The sequence below is a fragment of the Falco cherrug genome, chromosome 4, assembly GCF_023634085.1.
Source record: "Falco cherrug isolate bFalChe1 chromosome 4, bFalChe1.pri, whole genome shotgun sequence".
Lineage (NCBI taxonomy): Eukaryota > Metazoa > Chordata > Aves > Falconiformes > Falconidae > Falco > Falco cherrug.
In genome coordinates this window covers 84105078-84125922 of record NC_073700.1, presented here as the reverse complement: position 1 = coordinate 84125922, position 20845 = coordinate 84105078, and the positions used below count along the sequence as shown (strand labels likewise).

The 20845-nt window shown below is 40.8% G+C and overlaps 1 protein-coding gene across 5 annotated transcripts; it reads left to right on the top strand.

The window, feature by feature from the left end:
* Positions 1 to 782: 782 nt before the first annotated feature.
* TMEM196 (transmembrane protein 196) lies at positions 783 to 20492 on the top strand. Of its 5 annotated transcripts, none has more exons than XM_027813800.2 (5): positions 783 to 1416; positions 13192 to 13248; positions 15033 to 15287; positions 17186 to 17259; positions 19613 to 20492. In XM_027813800.2, exons 1-5 carry the CDS (start codon positions 1270 to 1272, stop codon positions 19617 to 19619), a joined length of 540 nt encoding a protein of 179 aa, XP_027669601.1. In that variant the 5' UTR covers positions 783 to 1269; the 3' UTR covers positions 19620 to 20492. The 5 variants fall into 5 exon arrangements, with proteins under 5 accessions (XP_027669601.1, XP_005445154.1, XP_027669600.1 ...); XM_005445097.3 differs by having other exon boundaries at positions 783 to 1428; XM_027813799.2 differs by having other exon boundaries at positions 783 to 1434.
* Positions 20493 to 20845: the final 353 nt, after the last annotated feature.

Genomic DNA, 20845 nt, shown 5'->3' with positions numbered 1-20845 from the left:
GTTTGGAAGAAAAAAATAGCACGTATATAGAGAAAACTAGCTAAATCCCCCAGGATGCTGATGTTTTTGTAACATGATCTAGATTTTGGGGATGTAATTAAGTAGTGCTTTTGCCCCGCTGTTAAGGTAGATGTCCAAAGGTTGGTGATGGATATTTGGGAAAGCCAAGGTACTAGGTTGAGTGTTTTTGTGCTGTGCAGCACACCCATGTTCTAAAACTGCAGTCAGAGTGGCGAAGCATTCCCTGTATCTGCGCCTCGGGAATAAAGGCTGGTACCAAGCCACCCGGCACGGCTCAGGTCGCAGCTCTGGGTCTCTCATTACGTTTCTCTTTGCGGCTCATTTGCTTTAGGACTGCCACCCTCCTGGCCGTTGTCAGAGTGACGAGGATGGCTACAGCAGTTGCCTATTTTGGCAACGGTGTTTTGGAAGGAACCAGAGAGTTTTGCAGCGGTGAGACTGGCTCCAGCCCTTCTACTCACACAAGAGGCAGACGGACCTCCTCCTGCATGCTCGCGGCAGCACCTGGGGGCGGGGGGGCTCCTGCGCACCCCCCGAGGGGGCCACCTTCGCGGGAAGGGTGGCGGGGCGGCAGCCCGCAGCCGGAGAGCGGCGCTCCCCGCGCCCCGCCGCCAGCCGCCGGGCGCGGGACGGAGGCGGTGTGCGGGCCGGGGCCGGGCCGGGCCGGGCGGGGGCGGGCCGGGAAGGTGCGGTGCCGTGTGCCCCAGGGCGGGGCTGCGTGGCGCCTCGCCCCGGCATTGGGTCTAGATTCATACATAAAGATAGCCGGGGTGGGCTCGCCACACTCCTCTCCCCCCCCCACCCCAACCCAGGGAGAGACGGGGGGAGAGAAATAAAGGGAGGGGGGGTGGGGGGGGAGAGAGAAAAATCCCAGTGAGGTCATTTCAATGAGAGCGCAGGAGGCGACCAGACGAGGTCGACTTTTCCGGCGGAGGCGCAGCCCCTGAGGAGCGCGGCGCGGCACCGCGGCCCGTCCCCGCCGCCGGGCCGGCACCTTGGAGAGCTCCGCGGCGCCGGGGCCGCGCTCGCTGCCGGCGCGGCGCTGCGCGGCGCTTTGCGGGGCCCGGTGCGCCGGGGCCGCCCCGCCGCCCCCCGGCAGCGCCCGCCGGCCGCGGATGCGCCGCTCCGCCCCGGCTGCCGGCCGAGGAAGAAAAGTTTGGGGGCGACTTAAGGCCGCGGGAGCGCCGGAGGAGAAGGAGGATGCGCGGTTTCCCCGGCTGATCGGGAAGGAAGGATGACCGAGGGAGGATGTGCACCAGCAGCCAGATCATCGGGAGCCTCCTGGTGCTCTCCGTGCTGGAGATAGGGTTAGGGGTGTCCAGCGTGGCCGTGGGGGCGGTCAGTTTCAGCCTGGTCCTCACAGAGCATAAACCTCAGCTGGGAGACTCTTCTCCGGTATGGAGCGGGGTGTGTGTACGTTAGCCATTTCACTCTCTCTTTAACTCTTTATGGTGATGATCAGACCGTGCGAAGGCATTCCCTTCCCTTCCCTTCCCTTCCCTTCCCTTCCCTTCCCTTCCCTTCCCTTCCCTTCCCTTCCCTTCCCTTCCCTTCCCTTCCCTTCCCTTCCCTTCCCTTCCCTTCCCTTCCCTTCCCTTCCCTTCCCTTCCCTTCCGCGTGTGCATGCTGCGCCGGGAGCCTTGCCGGGTCCATTTCCGATGTGCATGGGGTACAGTCCGCATACTCGTGGGGCAAGGGGGGAGGTGCGGGGGCGAGAGGTGTATGTGTGTGTTGGCGGGACACCTCTTTCTCACTCCTTTTCATTATTCAATTTTGCTGTGAACGATTGAACTTTCTGTGAACCCACCTCACACCTGGGAAAGCCCAATGCCTCCAGTGGAACGTGGGCCATAAGCTTTACTGTCTTTAAATTGACTGTGAGTTTTGCTTTTAAAAATGAGCAGTCCTGTCTCTTATGATAAGACTCTCAAAAGGTGCTTTAATATAATGTCAAGGGCATGTCAGCTGAGCTCTGAGCTTTTGGAGGAAGAAGATACAGAGGAAATGGGAAGGAAAAGGAAAGATATGTTCTCATGATTTGGGCATGCTGAGCTGCTTGTAAAATGACCAAATAAACCAAACACCAATAATGGGTTAAAAGAAGCAGCATGTTCATATCACAGAGCATTTCTCACTTCTCAGAAACGTTTCTTATTTTTTTTCAGTTTGAGAGACGCATGTTTTGAGGATGAATTTTCCTCCAAATGGTTATTTATATTTACAAAACAAGGAGAAGGAAATACTGAATACTCATCCTAAACATGAGTGGGCATTTCTGAACTACAAAGCTGGTTTTGGCCAGCTGGGATTGTACAGCAGTATTTCTAAAAGGATTGTTTGCTTTGCTTGAGATAAGATGACAAATGCAAAACATTCTTGGTTATTCATCAGTGTAACCTCCTGTAATTTATAGGTTAATTCTGACAAAGTGCTTCATGTAACATTCTCACTGACAATAGTTACTAATTGTTGACAACAGTCATAAATATTTTTGGCAGTATAAAAACGCACACATAATTCTGCACTGCAGAACAGGTAGGTGAGAAATGAGAATGAAGACCAGATAAGATAAGACGGTGGCCAATATGTAATAATATTATCAAAACCACTTCAAAGAAGGAGGTTTCTGAACACTGCTGATGAATAAAAAAGATTACACAAAAATATCTGCTTATCTGAAGGTTAATGACAGGACGCAATATCCCGGGTTTTACTGAAGTCAAAGAGTTCTGACCAGTCAATGAGATCAGTATTTTATGCAGCGATTGCATTTTGTGACGCTGTCACAGCTGATACCATTTCATGACGATGCAAATTTCCTGCACAACTGCCTCATTCATTTTGATGGTTTCTGTTACCCCAGAGTTTGTACCAGCCAAAAATTAAGATCCTATTACATTAGATGCTGGCTCCAAGGACCTTATAATCAAAGCAAGAGATAGATGTAGGATAAAAGGATGTAAGGGAGTATAAAGAAACAGCAAACCAAAATTGATTGGTATAACAGGTGGTTGCATTAACACACCAGCAGTCTGGCTGATTTCAAGCTGTTCATAGCTAGATTTTTAGATAGGAATATGAGAGAGGACAAAGAAGAATTTTTTCAGATGTTTATAGGAAATTCTCCCCATGTGTGAGTGCAAAGCATGGAAGGGAACCCAAAGGGACTTGTTTGAAAATGTAACAGGTGGGTGAAGGATGCCCGCAACCAGAGCCAGCAGATGCAGGCATCAGCTGCTAGGAACGGAGCAAACAACTGCAGGTTGGGTAGGCAGAGAGGCCATAGAGAAACTAAAGCGAAAGCAAGCAGTTTGTGCTTCCTGTAGTAAAGGAAATAAGAAATCACAGCAGTACACAGAGTGGGGTGACACAGTTATAAAAGCTTACTTTGCCTTGAACTAAAGATCTATGGTCTAAATTTTCACCATTATGACGCCTTATTTGTACTGCTCCAGCAGCTGAAAATGTCTGTTAGGTTGTGTTCTTCTTACTAGAAGACTAACAAGTGAGACAGGACAAGAAAGGGGCCAGAGATCTACTGTTCTCCAGGGGTGCTTAGGGCCATGGGTAACTAGTTCCAAATTAAAACAACTGGAGGAAGGTTTGTTTGCACAGTCCTCAGAATTGTCCTGCTGCAGAAATGGCATAAGACACCTTTCAGCTCACTGGATCTGACACTGAACTCAGGTTGCCTGTATTAAATAATCAAATAATTAAATAATATGTATTGCATAAACTATGCTTTTTCCAACTCACACTCCTGAATCAAGGTTTTCCTTTCAGAAATTAACATTAAGGAAAAGAAAAGGGACATTAAAGGAAAAACTAATACTTGAAATCTTAGGTTGCAAAACACTAGAGTTAAGTTGAACAGTGTGTCATGTCTCCTATTGTGATTTACCTGGAAATATGCTGAAAACTTTTGACCCTGTTCTATCCTTTTACGTGAGTGGAACTCAGCAGAGGCCCAAGTTCATAAGGAAGTAGATGAAGACAGCATCACCATGGAAACCTTAACCTGAATTCCTAAAATTTGGGCATCTTAAAATCATGCACATTCTATCTCCTATACCTGCCTCCCTATAATGCTTTGCATTTGACACACATTAGCTTCTTCTTAAAAGAATTGTTCTTATTGTTCACTATCTCCATTCAGCCAGATAATTTACCAACGTACCTAACTTTAAGCATGTGAATCCCACCCACAGGATTAAAGAGACAAATGAAGTTAAGCATGGGCTGAAGTGTTCAGATCATTGCGTGCTCTTCATTATGTATAAGCAGGTCAGGGAAAGTGGAGTAGACAAGAATGAAGAAATGGAAAGCCTAGACAATGTCTACATCAAAAATGCATAGAAATGGGAAAACAGCTTCTCAGTTCATTGTTCTCATTGGAGTTGAGCTGGATTAAGATAGAAAGAGTTTTTTAAAAAGTAGCTGAAAGAAGACAACTGAAGGTGTGACTGACTTCTCAAATTATCTGGAGCATGTGGAAACAAATATCCAGTTTATTTTACATCATATCCAATCTGTTCTTTTAAAAACAGGCCACAGCTCCTAAATTGCAAAAAAACCCAAACAACAAAACCAAACAAAAACAAACACCAGAAAAACATTGCTATATAACTTCAGGTTGAATGTGTTGTTGATTTCTGGATTTTCTTTCTGTTTGTTATGATTGTATTGGTATCATCTACTCCACAGGCTGTATTCAGCATCTCCCAGATTTCTTTTTTCCAGAAATTGAGGTATATTTCTGAAATCCACAATTCCAATTCAATTATATGACATACTGTAGAAATGATCAAACCAAGGAGCATGCTGAACCACTAACACAGCAAGAATGACCGTATCCATAACAAAGGCTTTTGCACAAAGAAAAAAACATCCAGAAAATACTAATTTAAAAAGTATTCACAGATGTTTTTTAAATGATCACATACTTTCTTATCTATATTTAAAATATAATGGTTGCATCACTATCACTATGAGTAGTGACTATATATTTATACACACATATGTATGTGGCTTTAATTCTCATTTATTCTATAGCGGTGAATAAATTCTTGCTATAAATGAGATTTCTGTCACAGAGAGAAAGAATGAAAGACAAAAGCCAAATAGTCAAATATGCCATCTATCTTCATATGCAAGAGAGATACCTGATGATTCACTTATGGCTATGCCCCTAAACAGTAATAGTTTCTTCCCTTATAAAGACAAATACCTAAATGTATTTGAGAGTTATGCATTCCCTGGATGTTGGTCAGTTTGTCTGTCTGCAGGGGCAGAGTTATTGTTTCCATGATTTGTGATTTCAGCACAGTAGAAGTCTGCCTTCCTATTAAAACTCTGCATTTATAGTTTGACTACAGAAATTTGCTCCAAGTTGGCACTTGAAATATTTCATTTCAATTACTTTTTTTTTACCCAGGATGTGAAGGAAAAGAAAATGGGCCAGTCAGTATGGAACTCTCCGCGAGCAAGAACATCATTTTAGACTGTTGGTGGCCTAAAATTTTAAAACACTGAATTTTGCATCTACTTATTACTGCTGCCAAGTTTCCTTTGGAAAGAACAATCAAACTATTCTTTTTTTCTTTTTCTTTCCCCCCCCAAAGAACACTAAAAAAATAGCATTATTGTTTAGCATGAAGACAAAATGCAGATGTTATCCTACTTTATTTTAACATGTGCATTGCATTTTCATCAAACTGACCATATTTCTGGCTGGCTCCTGCTCCTGATGAAAGGAATCACAGCACTGTCAGTAAGCTCAGTGGAAGGTGCAGAGAGTTCTGTACCTGTAGATGAGGGAGGTTGTACCAGGTGTGGGAGCTTCTGGCCTTGCATGGAACCAGAACAATTCACTCCAGCTGAAAAGTCTTTCAGTAGGTTTTCTTTATCATTCAGACACTCCAGAAGCATAAACCAATCTGGAAGATGGTCTGTCCAAAGGGGACTTGTAGTTCCTGGTATATATTTAAGAGGATCTGTTGAACATAGACTGACTTAAGCATACACTTAAATGTTTAGCAGAGATAAGACTTTAGTTCGCCTGCAGGGAATAATCTTTATTACTTTTTGAGATGAAAGCAGTCATATTCTAAACTGAATACTTGATACAAAACAACAAAAAGAATTATTTACTATTTGTTATTCTGATAGGTCCTAAACAGGTAAATAGATATTTTATTTTGTGCTGAGACTCTGAGTGTTTTTCCAGATGACCAGAGGTTTTTTGACTCACTGATGGCAGGCAGATTTTCAGGTTCAGAGACTCACTTCTAAATATCCTTGAGTGTTTCTAAACACTATTCCCCATTTTGAAAGTGTTCCTGCAGGCCTAGAACCAGATGAATGGAAACAATGATCACAGGGACTGGGATGGAATTTAAACTACTTCAGTCAGTGGGAATTGTAGCACCACCTGAGCTGAAATGGCCAAACAGCACACTGCCAGGTCAAGGTGTTCACTCAGATTAGACATGTTTTAATGCTGTCTCACTTCAAATAGCAGAGTCCGTCCCTGTCCCCCCGTCCCCCCGCATGAGAGATTTGGTGGGACACAGGGTTGGGCTGTGGCAATGCTGTTGCTTCTAGTTCTGGGTCAGAGTGACTTGCAGCCAGCTAGACATTCCTGTCCCCACAACCCCTTGCATGGAACAGCACCATCATTAGAAGTTTCCATCCCCCTTTTGCAAAGATTATTGTGTTTCTCTGTGGGGGTAACAGGCAAACCTACTACCTAGGCTCGCTCTTTTTGCCTGTTGTCATTTTTCTCTAGTTGGATGTCTTTGTTTTCATGAATGGATTCTGTGCCCTCTACACCTGCACTGAGAAAACTTAATCCTTGTCCTGAAATACTGCTTTGAGGAGGAGTTACAATTACAGATACCATCTCTGCTCAGTTCATCCATTAGAGATTTCAGCTTTTTCTCACTTGGATGGAGTTGAAGCAATGAGTTTATCCAATAGGATGGTCCTTTTTAGACATTACTAATTTCAGATTCCTGGGTATTCTCATGGAGTCACATGTTTATGCACTTTTAGTGTAAAACACAGACTTTTCTGGTTTACCACCTGACAAGAGTAGATAGAAGTGAAGCTATTAATTTCATCTTGATGGTTTAGTCTTCCAAGTAGAGGATTATTTGAATAGATATGATATGCTTGCATTTTCACTGTGTAATATTCAAATTTGAAATAATTTCCCTTCTGCTATTTCATCAGATGTGTATGGATGACACAGAACACTGGAGGGCTTTCCACAGAGTATACGCAGTTTGGGCTGCTTCTTTGTCATGAACAATGACTAGGGATCAAACAGTGCTTATATTCAACAGGTTTTCTCTATTATTTTCTTCAGCCTCTGTCCAGAAAGATTTTCTGCAAACATTTTTCATTTTCTCAGGGGAATTGCACTCACCATTGATTTGCCTCCTCCAAACAGAAGAAAGATTTCTTACCTTCAATATATGAAATAAAAATAGTTCATTTTCTTCTGCATGATGGAAAATAACACATCTTCAGCTCTCCGCAGATATAACTAAAACTGAATCTTTTTTTCAGGCTACCAGTAAGAAAGCCCACTTTTTCCAGGAGAAAGTGAAAGAGGCCAAGTCTTTTGTTCCAGAAAATATGAAATAGGGATGGATCCAAACCACAGATCTTGAATCTAAATTGAGATTTCAACCTCCTTACTGAAATTTCTGGGTGTTTTGATCTGAGGTTTTATTTCAAGCCCATATTTAATAAAAAGTAAATTAAACCAGGCTCAAAATAAACATTATCCTTTTCTGGGAGGTCTTTGGTTCTTTATTCCTGAGTTCAACAGACCAAAAGACAGATTTTCAAATATGCGCATTGAACATAAGCAGGCACAGCTGCAGTGTGAGTGGCAAAGACTCCACAGACAAATGGACACCACTGCATCACCTTGCAATCACAGTAGTGCTGTCCAGAGGGATTCTGCCCCTGCTAGGTCTCCAGCAAATCTCCACTGAAAGAGGGACTGAGGCACTCACAGCCCAGAGTCTCTACATAGCTTTTGTGCTTTGTAGTATCTTTCTTTGGATTTTTTACCAATCATCCAAAAGTGGTTCTTCTCCTATCTATTATCGGATGACATGTTCAATTCCTGTCTCCTCTGCTAGTCTTGACATGAAACATCATGTGTCATAGGAGAATATGAATAAGTCTGCAACCAAAAGTAACCCCAGAAGCAATGGGAATTGGTTGCAAATACTGGTCTCTGTAGGTTTTTAAGTGAGATTTTGGATCTTTTAGCATTTTATGATTTTTCTGATGAATAATTAGAACAAAAGTCCAACAGTAAAACATCTGTTTCAACAAGTGCCGGCTGAAGGCCCTTCTCTGGCTCCCAGGGCATTTTGGAGGGCTTATTAACTTAGCTCATCCTTCATTAAAAGTTTCAGCCTTATTCTTGGTGTGAGTTGTGAACACTTCAACAATTGATCATTCTTTACAAGGAACTTATCTTCAGTGATATATTTCATTTCCACTCCTGATTTACTGTATTCTCAGCATAAGTGTGTTTGCTTTAACTTCCTGCAGGTTTGACATAGGTAGAAAATGTAACTATATTTAGAGTCCAAGAGGTTGGCAAAAACTGACTGAAGATAATCAATGATGAAGTAGAAAGGAGCAAGTCCTCACCATGACAGTATTAGTTAGTCATGGGTAAACTGCAGTCCCGGGTAGCTCAACAGTACAAGTCAAGTTTAACTGGTACAACATATTGACATGAAGATGATGTCTTTCAGTATAGCTAAGAACAGACAGAAAGTGGCAAGACAACAGAGCCCTCAATGGCTTTATTCCAGTTAGCTGTACTACAAAATAGAAGCATTCAAAATTAAAAGACAAACAGGAACAAATACAGGAAATTCCTTTTGAGTATCATTTGTATTCACATCCTTTTGCTGGTACAAAGAGCTAGTATAGTTTCTCCCATGTACTTTTCACTATTGCTGATCACAACACTGAGACTTCCAAATTTTTACAGGAAATTATTGTAGCTTCCAAAAAAATATTCCCAAGTGCCTACCTATTCTATCAAAAAACAATGATCAGAGTGAATCACATAATGTCTCACTGACTTCCTAACCTTTCTAGAGGTCTCCACATTGAGAAGCCTGGCTAAAGCAACTTGTCATGAGCAGAATTCCTGAGCCCCAGGTACTGCTAACATGCTCTCTCTAAAGCAGGTTTCCATTGCTTCCAGTGAATTAGAATTCTCTGCAGACTCAGAAGAGAGTGGAAGACTTTTCTCATAATTTTCAAAGCTTTGCATGACATTAAATTGCCTGACACTCTGGCTAAAATTCATCCATTGGTTTTAATAGCAAAAAGACCGCTGTCATAAATAAATAACCATCCTGTTTTTTCGGGAAAACCTTTTCTCTGTGAATGTAACACACTGCCATCCAAAAAACTCCAACCAGTATTAATCCTTTGCTACTGCCCAAGTGCTTTTCTTTCCAGGTTTTTAACATGTTCAGGCATACTGCTGCATTCAGTTTCACAGCTTGCTTGTCTTGTAGTCATATGGATTGTAAAACTTTGGCATGACCTTCTCAAGCTCACACCCAACTCCTCTGAGTTAGAATAGAATAGAATAATTTCAGTTGGTTCTCTGTTGAGTTCTTTAACTACAGGACACCTTATTCCTTGTGTATATGTATAAATATTGTAGATGTACGGTGAGAGAAAATACATACAGAGCATGCATACAGACCATGACACAATAAAATATTATCACAGAATCATAGAATATGTCCAGCAGGAAGGGACCCTTAAGGATTATTGAGTCCAACTCCCTGCTCCTGGCAGGACTACCTAAAACTAAACCAGATGACTAAAAGCATTGTCCAGACACCCCTTGAACTCTGACGGGCTTGGTGCCATGAACACTTCCCTGAGGAGCCTGTTCCAGTGACTGACCATATTCTCAGTGAAGAACCTTTTCCTAATGTCCAACCTGAACTTCCCCTGGTGCAGCTTCATTTTGTTTCCTTGTGTCCTGTCACTGGTCACCAGAGAGAGGACATCAGCACCTCCCCCTCCACTGCCTTCCTTGAGGAAGTTATAAACTGTGATGAGGTCACTCCTCAGCCGTGTCTTCTCCAAGATGAAGAAACCAAGTGACCTCAGCTGCTCCTTATAAGTCTTGCCATCGGGACCTTTCACAATTTTGGTTGCCTTCCTCTGGACACACTCTAATCATTTGATGTCCTTCTTCTATTGAGGCGACCAAAACTGCACACAGTACTTGAGGTGGGGCTGCACCAGTGCAGTGCAGAGTGGGACAATCACCTCCCTCAACCATCTGGCTATGCTGTACTGGATGCACCCCAGGACATGGTTGGCCCTTTTGGCTGCCAGGGCACACTGTTGGCTCATATTCAACTTGCCATCAAGTCAGACCCCCAGATCTCTTTCCATGAGACTGCTCTCCAGCCTCTTGCCCCCCAGTATTTACATATAACCAGGACTACCCCATCCTAGGCACAGAATCTGGCACATGGTCTTGTTAGATTTCATATGGTTGGTGATTGCCCAGTATTCTAGTCTACCTGATCTCTCTGTAAGGCCTTCTACCCTCAAGGGAGTCCACAGCTCCTCCTTGTTTGGTATCATCAGCAAATTAACTTATAAGTACTCCTGAATCCAGACCTTTACTCAAGGTAGTCCCTCAGATACTTCAACAACTATGGAATACAGTAGTCACCCCTTGTTCTTGAGAAGGCAGGACCTTAGGGTTTGCAGATTAGCTCATTCACTATTATTTGGATTTCAATTGGTTAATACCTTAGGTAATATACATGTATATGGCACTGTGTAAAGGTGGTTTGGAAGGGCGTGTGTCCTGTCCTTGAAAAATAGTAAGGAACAGCAGAACTGCCTGAACTGGTGGGTTCTAACGCTGAGTGAATCTGTAATTTGCTTGTTGTTCCTTTGGTGATATGCAAGGCTACTATAACTTGTTCATTGCATTCCCTTCTGGTTAGCAAAAACTGTACAATGGAAATAGAAAGCCTTCTTCAATTGAAATCAGTAGTAAAAAATCCACTGACTCTAACAGGAGCAGAATTAGAGCATTCTTGAAAAAAATGGGTGACCTATTCTTTCAGTTTTGAAGGTAAAGTATCAAACATTTCGCTTTTTTAATTAGTTAACATACACTTGTTACAAGTTGAAATGATCTTTGATGGTATCTTCCAGATCCTTTCTGTAAGCTCTCTGGAACTCATAAGTTCTTCATACAGAATTTTCCTTTCAATCCTATTCAATCATTTCAGAGAGAAATTATATTATTAATCTGCTTCATCAAGTCTGACTGAATAGAACTTAATTACAGCAATGTCTTCAAAAATATATTTTTTTTTTAGGTTTATGCATTAATGTTGAGAAATACAAAATACTACATGTGAAAATCTGAAGCATGCCTTCAGTTGAAGGTAATCTGCAATGACAGGACTGGGAGTGAAACTCCAAAACTTCACAGAAAGCCTGAGCGAAAAATTACTAGGCAGATATGATAGTTCTGAGCTGAAATCTCCTCTGACTGTGGGAAAGGGGCAGGGGGAGCCCTACCCATCATTTTTTTGGACTTTTATTCCAATGGATGATCTCTAGCAGCAATTACCAGCTGTACGTCCTGGACTGTCCTGAGCCATTCAGCACCATGGTCCACATGACCCAGTCCTCTCCATAATCAGATTGGCATTAAATCCACATCCCATGCTTAGTGTTGATGTAAATAATATACAAAATTGAACCATATTCATTGTGGGGAACTGATTCATGGACTAACTCAGAGTAAAAATACATCTCAAGGCAGATGGTTAGCTATATGCATGAACTACTCTAGCTGGAGGGAGATAAACTAGTCACCTCCTCAACTGAGATACTGAAGCTGCAAAATTTTGGAGGGTAAATGAGAGATACCTGCAATATATTACACGGGCTCTGAATGCTGTATAGAAGCTGCTTAAATATTTTTTCCATTTCTTATGTAAAAGCTAGCTCTGTTCTGTAATTTAAATCAAGGTCAAACAGAACCTTTTGCTAGATATACCATCTCAGTGCAAAAAGGATGTGGAAAAAAACAGTTTTAAAGGTATAAAATTACTTCCCCATAGGGGTGTAAGGTTAGCTTTACTGAAAATAAGTAGCACAGTTTTCTTAATAAAGGAGTTTATGAGCTATCGAAGAAATCTTTTGACAGTATTACAAACACCTGAAGAAGGCCTTATTGCTTTCATACAACTACTGCAGTGCCTACCACAACTGCTCCATCAGGGACTATTCACTGTTTTCCTCATTAAACTTTTTTGTTGGAGGAAATTGAGACATCAGAGAGCATCATCGGTCTTTGAGACAGGTCACTGAAAAGCATTAACATCTATTCATATCGGTTGGTAGGTTTGTTTCTGTTTTTGTTAGTTTTTGTCTAATGCTTGATGGAACAATTAGTAGATCAGTTTGTGAAAGGGAACTCCATGAAAAAGTACAGATACCTTCATGTTACCTCCTGCCAAGTGGGCTATCTAGAACCTGGAACCGGTTTTCCTGCATGGTCAGTGTAGCCACACCAACAGATATATTCAAGTTTACACCTGCACCTATGCAGGTGACTGAATTGCATTCTTGCCCAGAGTTCCACTGTCTTGAGGACAAATATCCATGTCTGAACCCTCAGTGTTTCAGATGGTAGAATCAGGGCAGTAAGTACCTCAGCTGTGCTTGAAAGTAGATTATTTGGATTAGCGACTACAATCTTGCTAAACTTTTTTTTTTTTTTTTGGGGGGGGGAACCAATTAAAAAGGCATCTTCTGTTTGCAACACTGTGGGGTTGTTTTTTTTTGTTTTGTTTACCCAAGCAGCTTAAAAGTAGGATTTTTTTTTTTAATGAGTAATCATCCTCAGTCTCACTTCTCATTCCATTTTCTTATTCTTAGATAAGTGTGTTTATGGTTGAGTTATAACTTCCTGAAACATAAGGTTTGTGATAAAAATGCTGACAACTGTAACCATTGCCTAACATACTGTTGAGGTCATCACTACAGCAACACAGCAGGATGTAAACTTGAGACGTTAAATGATGAAATAATTGGTTGTTGATTTTTTTCTTTTCTTTGCAGTTTCTGCTTTGTGGCATATGTGGAATATTGTGCGCCAAAAAAAAATCTGGACTTGTTGTAAGTTTCTCCACTGCATATACGATATATAAGTATTTGAAAGGCATACTTACCTAACTTGAACTCCTTACTGAGGGCTTTCTGTGTCTAAGTGTTTCTGATAAAAAGTCAGGAAAAATTGCAAGTCAGCAGTCTAAAAATGCAATAAGCACTTTGGGTTAATCATGCAAAACAAGGCAATTCTGAAATGGCCTGTTTAGGACATGCCTATTTAAGCCATACATCCCTATTTGTCCCTGTTGGATGGAAGCTTGGATGGAAGCCCTCTTGACACAAATTTATTCCAAGTCAATAAAAGGTTCTCCAATCACTGGATTGTATCTTCTATCCTTCAAAAACAAACATTGGGCTGATGCCTTGATGAGGCTGCTGACCAAGTCTGATTCTCAATATCATAGCTTTTCACTTTTAATAAGTTCTTTTTGCAATCAGAATCATGTATAAGCCTGTTTTAAAGTGATGGCCGATGTTTTCTGTCTCTTCTAAGAATCAGAAGTACAGTAATTTTTCTGACTGCAGCAGAATGGTGCTATTACTACTCAAGTCACACTTTATGTTTAATACATGATCCTATTGTAAGTGATAATGTCTGTCTTAATTTTCTGTCAGCTTGATTATTCTGCCTTATACAGATGGAAGTCATGTAGAACCAGTATAAGCATGACAGGAATCAAGATCTCTCTCAGATTATTTTTGAATATCAATGATTTATATTAAACCCTGTTACAATGACAGTTCTTAAAACATGTGGACCATAACCAGTTTCTAAAAGCTTTCTGTTCTTGTGGTCTCATGGAATAGTCACTTCCCAGTGGACTGCAGCATACAGCCTGAATGCCACATTCCTGATTAAATTCTCACCCCAGTTGTGTACAGAAGTAGTCTGTAAGGCTCCATAAACTCCTCCTACCACAGTACATAAGTACATGTACAAAGCCATGTTAAGTAACATCAAAGGCCCATCTTAGATCAACATCTGACAGGCCAGCAGTATCAAGGGAAGTAAATAAGACAACAGTTTAGCAGTGTCTCCATAATAAGGTCTTTTGCCCTCGAGTCATTTGTAGCTCAAGGACATCTTGAACCAGGGTGGCATCTTTGTGTTTAAAGTAGTAGGAGGTCTTTAAACATGTCTAATTGCAGCCTGTTTCACGTTCTGCTAAACTTCCCAGAAATATAGGAGCAAACTTAAAAACAACAAACAAAAACGGAGTCACCACACTGACCTGCTGTAGAGTTGCATCACAGATTTGTTATTTCTCTTGCTTCTTTGTCCAGCACATTCACCTTGAACACATCTAAGTCCCCACAAAAGCTATAGAAAGCCTCCAGACTGCTGTCTGACCGAGCAAATTGGAATTGAACAGGAGGCAGAGTCAGAGGGCACGCAAAGCAAGAGAGTCACTCTGAATACTCAGTCACCACTGAAGAGTGGTGAGAAACTGCACGACAGAAAATTATGACACATTCTGATGTTACTGTTTTGAATGAAATGCTGGAAAACAGATTTGTGCCCTAGTAGTCCTTGCACTGACTAGCTTTTAACATGACCAGCTCATCTTACCCAACTTTTTCTTACACGTAACATCAATCTCAACTCTTGTACACAAAAGGTATTGTATTCCCTCGGAGCTCTGTGGGAACTGAGGGAGTTTAAAACGAATGTCTGTGCTGTCCATGATGCTATCGAAGCATTGAATTACATTTAGTCTCACTTTTTATATGAATGAATCTGTCTTTGAACAATGTTACTGTGACATAACCTCTTTTGTCTTTCCTGACAGATGATTCTTTTTTCTGCCTGTTGCATCTGTGGACTAATTGGAGGAATCTTAAATTTTCAATTTCTTCGTGCTCTGACAAAGAAGTCGTCTGCTCTCTATTCTTTGCACCTTGCCTCCATGTCTCTTGCATGCATTGGAATCGGTGGTTGCACCCTTTCTTCATGGCTCACTTGTCGGCTAGCCAGCTATGAACAAAGGCGAATGTTTTCAGAAAGAGAACATTCACTGCATCACTCCCATGAAATGGCAGAAAAAGTGAGTTGTGTGTCCTCCCTTATTTGTTCTGCTTCTCCTAAAATGCTACTGTGTGTGTTAACATTTACAATTGGCAAGAGATGTATTCAGTTTCAGTTTTATATGAGAAAGACCTTCTGGGAAATGAAATGCTGCTATTCTGTGCAAGCTTTATTATGTTGCATTATATGGAGCTATTTTTAGGTACTGTGTATTTGCAGTACATCCATTTCAATGAAGTACATCCATTTTCAACATAATTCCATTGTATAGCTATTCAAGGGCTTAGCTGCTAAATATAGCACTTCATAAATAATTGGAAGCCTTATTAATATGGATTATCATGTATTGTACTGTGAAAAAGTACAGAATGCTTTCTGTAACCACATCATTGCATGCTTCCAGGATTTAATCAATTTCGTCTCCCAAGTACTCAGCTTATAAAGTAGGTAATTTAAACACAAAAGCCACAGTTCACAAACCTAGATGACTAAACCTAAGCACCTAAGGGCATATTTAGACACCTAAATGAAACTGGTCTGATTTGCAGCAGCACTGAGCATTTACTGCCTTTCTCCGTTAAAAGGGAGCTTACCAAGGTGTCTGGGTCTGTGCTTACATACTGACACTTAAGCTCCTGAAGTTGAGCATGTAAGGCCAAAAGAATAAATTGAATAGAATTCTTAAAATCAGCTCCCTGGGTTTACAGATCTGATTAATATTTGAGGAGTAAAATGTTCATTGACACTGTCTTTATGTTTGGACACTGTATTCAATGCCTTTCATTTGAGAAATTAGTAGACAAAAGGACAAAAGCCAAGTGGACTTCCCATCTAAGCCTCCACGTGCAAGTTTGCATTACGCTGAAATTCAACAGTCTACATCATATCTACTGAGACCTCTGAACAGAAGGGTGAGGATTAATTCACTCAGGCTGTAGGGTGTTTTTGGATTCCCTGACAAAACAAGACATAGCAGTTAATTGTCCATTAAGTTAAAATTACTTGTCACTGTTCTTTGGTTTCTTAACCAATGTGAAAGTCCAAGTAAAAATGCAGAATGAATTCACCCTAGAAGATGTTTGAAAGATGTTTTATAAAGTTAAATAGTACAGGTTACAACTGTAACATAAAGCAGGGTGATAATATCAAAAGAAGAGATACGTTTTCCCCTCTCATTTTAAAATTAAGCAGAAATCTGATGAGCTTTGTAAGCTATGTGAGCTATGCATGCTATGTAAGAACGACCATGGTCTTGCAGATGGTAGGTTAGATCTTGCCTTTCAAAGAAGCTCTTGCCTCAACAAGGACAAAGATAAAGCTCATTTGAGAGGAAAAGAGAGAGGGAAAATAAAAAGAAATGGCCTAGGAAGAAAAACTTTTCAAAATTCAAACACCTGCCAACTCTATCAATTTGGGTTCAAGATGACCATGTATAGCACTACTTCATTGCCTTCCTTCCCGGCCTGTTGACCTACTGAGCTTTTAGACACTTAGCAGTGAGCACTGCCAGGTGCACACTTATCTTGGGTGAAGGGCCACGATGCATGTGCAGTGCAACCCTATTGCACACTCAGTGAATGTGGGATGTGCCCCCCAGGTGGTGGGCTTCCTGCATGTGTGTTGCTGAATCAGGTCTGCATGTGTAGATGGTCTGATCTGGGACTCCTTAGACCTACAGCCTGTGGACTGCCTGCTGCTGGCAGGTTTGAGCACACATTAGCTCAAGGCATGCCCCTAAAAAATAAAAGGCTATTTAAAAATTTACATTAAATTAGGCCCTGATCTAGAAAATAGCTTTAAAGTGTTTTATATATAAGACTATTTTGTAATTTATACTGATATACAGTAATATAGACATGTACTGCATGTGCATTTGTTTGTGCTATATTTATTGTATAATTGTTATATTTATATTAGAGATTGAGGGGTATTGAAATAACCGACCTGCCCAGCTGCCCGGTGGTTCCCCCGACACCAGAGTTACCTCCAAGGTACGCTGAACACTAGGGAGCTACCATGTTCTTATGTCACTTCAGGAAGGGCCACCTCTAAGAGGAAGTCACAGTTTCAGCTAATCGAAGTTGGCTGATGCTGTGATGTCACTCTGAGTCAGGAACCGTGCTTCCAGGTAGTGACATAATTCTACGTGGCGAACGCTGCAATCTGGAAGTAAGTTGAGTATTTAAAATATTCACCCTAGTTATAGACATCCAAATGCTCCTATTTGGATGTTGCCACCATTGACTCACTCTGCTTCTAATCTGTGTGCTCCTTCATTTCTTGAATTCAGCAACATTTTTTAATTTATTAATACTTTTATTTTTGAAGAAAAGAAATATTGGGGAAAATAAATGGTTTTCAATATTGTCCGCAATTATGATGATATTCTAATAGCTGTTGTTTGCAGAGGATTCAAGTAAGAAAGCTGACAAAAGGAAACTCCCACTCACTGATGAGTAGCATTCTGACAGATCATTACTATCAACTTATGGCTGACTGATAGTTAATATTAAATGGCTTTGGTATTCTTGGTCCCTTTCCTAGCTGACCAATATCTTCAGCGTAGATCCAACACAGTGTTTAGGCAACTACAAATAAGCAAAATGTAGAGACTTGTTTCAGAGCAGACAGCCCCTAAACTGGGATCCAGATCCCAGTGTCAGGCACGCAGCTTCCTCTTCAGTATATGGGGAGAATAAGGCTCCATACAAAAACACCCACCACCACCTGCCAAATGGACAGCTGGATGGTAGAAAATGCTCAAAATCCAGTAAGTTTACACACCTTATTTTGTCTTATTTACGTTTGATTCAGGAGTATTAGTTGACAAGGCTACTTGGTTTAATGCCCTTATGCTTACTTTGTGGAGAGAAACGGGACATTCTTTCTTCCAAAAACTGCAAGGAACAATTAAGTTTTGTGATCTGCTTTAAAGTGTAGCCGGTAACACCTGACAGAGGAGGCACCAGTGCTTCCACTTTTGTTAAACTCTTGAGTTCTGGTCCCTGCCTCCAAAACTATTTATAAATCAAATATTGTGGATTGAAAGAAGAGAATTAAAAAGTCAGACTAGCCAAAAAGACCAGGTCCCAGAATTTTCTTCTCTTTACCAAGAATCTCAGCTACTATGCTACAGTCAGGCTCACTCTTTCTGTCTTTCTCCCTCTCTCTGTTTAACCCAATGAATCTTGCTTTTCACAGAAACTTCCACAAGAAGGGGGACAAACAAATCCCTTTTCTTCCACATTTTCTCCAAGTGTACCTACGAGGTAGAAGAGGTGAATTTAACCTTTCCATGCAGAGACTTTCTGGTTCTTATGCAAATAGTTTAGAACTAGACCAACAGTAGCATCTCCACCTCATCTACCTCAATTTTAAGAACAGCCCAAACTGCATTTTTATGTGTGCCCATTTCTCTTGGCATAATTGGATGTTCTCTGGGACTTGTCACGGGACTTAAGCAGCAGATCCCTTAATTTGTGCATCTGGATTCTATTTGGTATGAAATAGGCCTAGGAAGGTTCAGAACAGGGCAGTTCTGAGCATAAACCCTATGTGACTTTGCAGCCTTGAAGTTCAGGGAATTGCTTAATTAATGTAGCCATCTCTGGGCTTAGACAGCTGCTAAGTAGGTATCGTCTGAATTGCAGTTTGAGTTAGAAAATCTAACTCCAAACATAATTTGGTTTAGGTGCCTTAGGATTCTGACTCATGATCAGGTCAGCTTACTCCAGGATGACTCACCTGCCACTTGAATAGCAATTGCTGAACTGCTAAAATTTTTAGTCTGGCATACTAAGGGAAAACCAAAAAAACCCTGCATCCCAAGGCAAGCAATCAAAACCCCATGATCCTGTTTGGATCTAGACCTACTCCCCAAATGTCTATCCCAGCTAGCATCCAATGGCATCTGTTTGTAGCATGTCAGCACAGAAAAAGGTCTGAATGGAAACAAAGAATTAATTACCAACTTGTTCCTTTGTGGATTAGCACACAAGCTTGAGTTGATGCACTTTCAAAGGACAACGTCACAAAACTTGCATGGATGCCATCGATGCTGTATATGTGGTCTGAGAGTAATGTCAGTTCAATCAGTACCAATGAGTCTATGAGCTTTCAAATGTACTTAATTTATGTAGGAAGAAACGTGATTTCTTTTTTGGTTTTTTGTTGGGTTTTTTTTTTTACAGTGAGATTTATCAAGCTAAATAAAAAAATGTAATGTTTTTCTGAATGTTTGAAATTTAGAGTTTGTTGATTTTTTTATTACAACCTTAGCTAACTGAATTTTGAACACCATAAAATAATTGTAATTTTAATCTGTGTTTTCTGTTCTTGTTCCAGGAAATGACAGACAACCTAAGCAATGGCGGCCCACATCTGATTTATAATGGAAGTGTATATTAAGAGATTTTTAAAAGTTCCATGGGAAAAAGTGGTTTTAGAATTTTCTTCAGAAAAAAAAAAAAAAGACTCCAAGGAGCTGAGAAAATGGAACTATCTTAGCTTTTATGGCTCAAATATCACAACTGCAGAACAGCACAGTTGCATTTCCCTTTTAGAAACATGTTCAAAATTTGTCTCATAAACATTTTGCGGATATATAATATTTATTCACTTCCTGGCTATTCTCTTTTGTTTGGGTTTGGTTTTGGTTTGGTTTTTTTTTTTTTTTTTGTCTGAATAACTTTTCAGAATTGTGATAGTATTTGAAATAGACTTTGCAAGACTCTTCTTCTCATGAAGACTCAAAACCCAGAAAAAAATAATTAACCCAGACCACATTTAACCTGGTCACAGGATTCCTAAAGAGAAGAGAAGAGGGCAGAGGAAGGATGGCTCAGGGGAATCTTTTTCACCTCCCCATTTATCAGTATCTGGTGTAATATGATGGCTTCAGATCATGTGGCATGGTACCAGCAATGCATTTGCACAGTCCCCCTCCACACGTTGCAGATGCATCCAGCCTCAGTTTTCCCAGTAGATGGTTTAAAAGAGAGTGCAAATTGCTCTTCCAAAGGTTCCCATTTCACAGAGTGTAAATTAACAGTGTGCTGAAAACACCACCAATGTCTTTGTTTTGAAAGACAGAATGCTCTAAGAATGCCATAAATCAAAACCTCAACAATGCCTTGTTGTAAAGAAATTGTAAATATTTCCAATTTGTGAATGAAGTATATTTCGTAATTTGTTCATAAAAGATGACAAATAAAATGAAATCTAACCCAGAGATTTTAGAGAGAAGCTTGGGGTTTTTTTCTTGTTACAAAGATCTTGCAAAGCTAAACTGTCACGCTTGCAGTTTTGCACAACACATTAAAAGGTTCCTAAAGGGGTGATCAGAAAGATCAGAAAGGAGGAAAATGAAGGGTGAACAAAGGCATGGTCAAGGTCAGAATATGCTGGCAATTCTGCACACCCACAGCAGAGTTTGGAGTCTGTTTAAGCAGTGTGTATGTTAAAGCAGCAGCTTTAACTGATCCCAAATTTTATCGTAGGACCTACTGGCTCCATATAGCCATGCAAAATGGAAGATGTAGCCTGTAACAGAACATATACAGCATAATATTCATATAA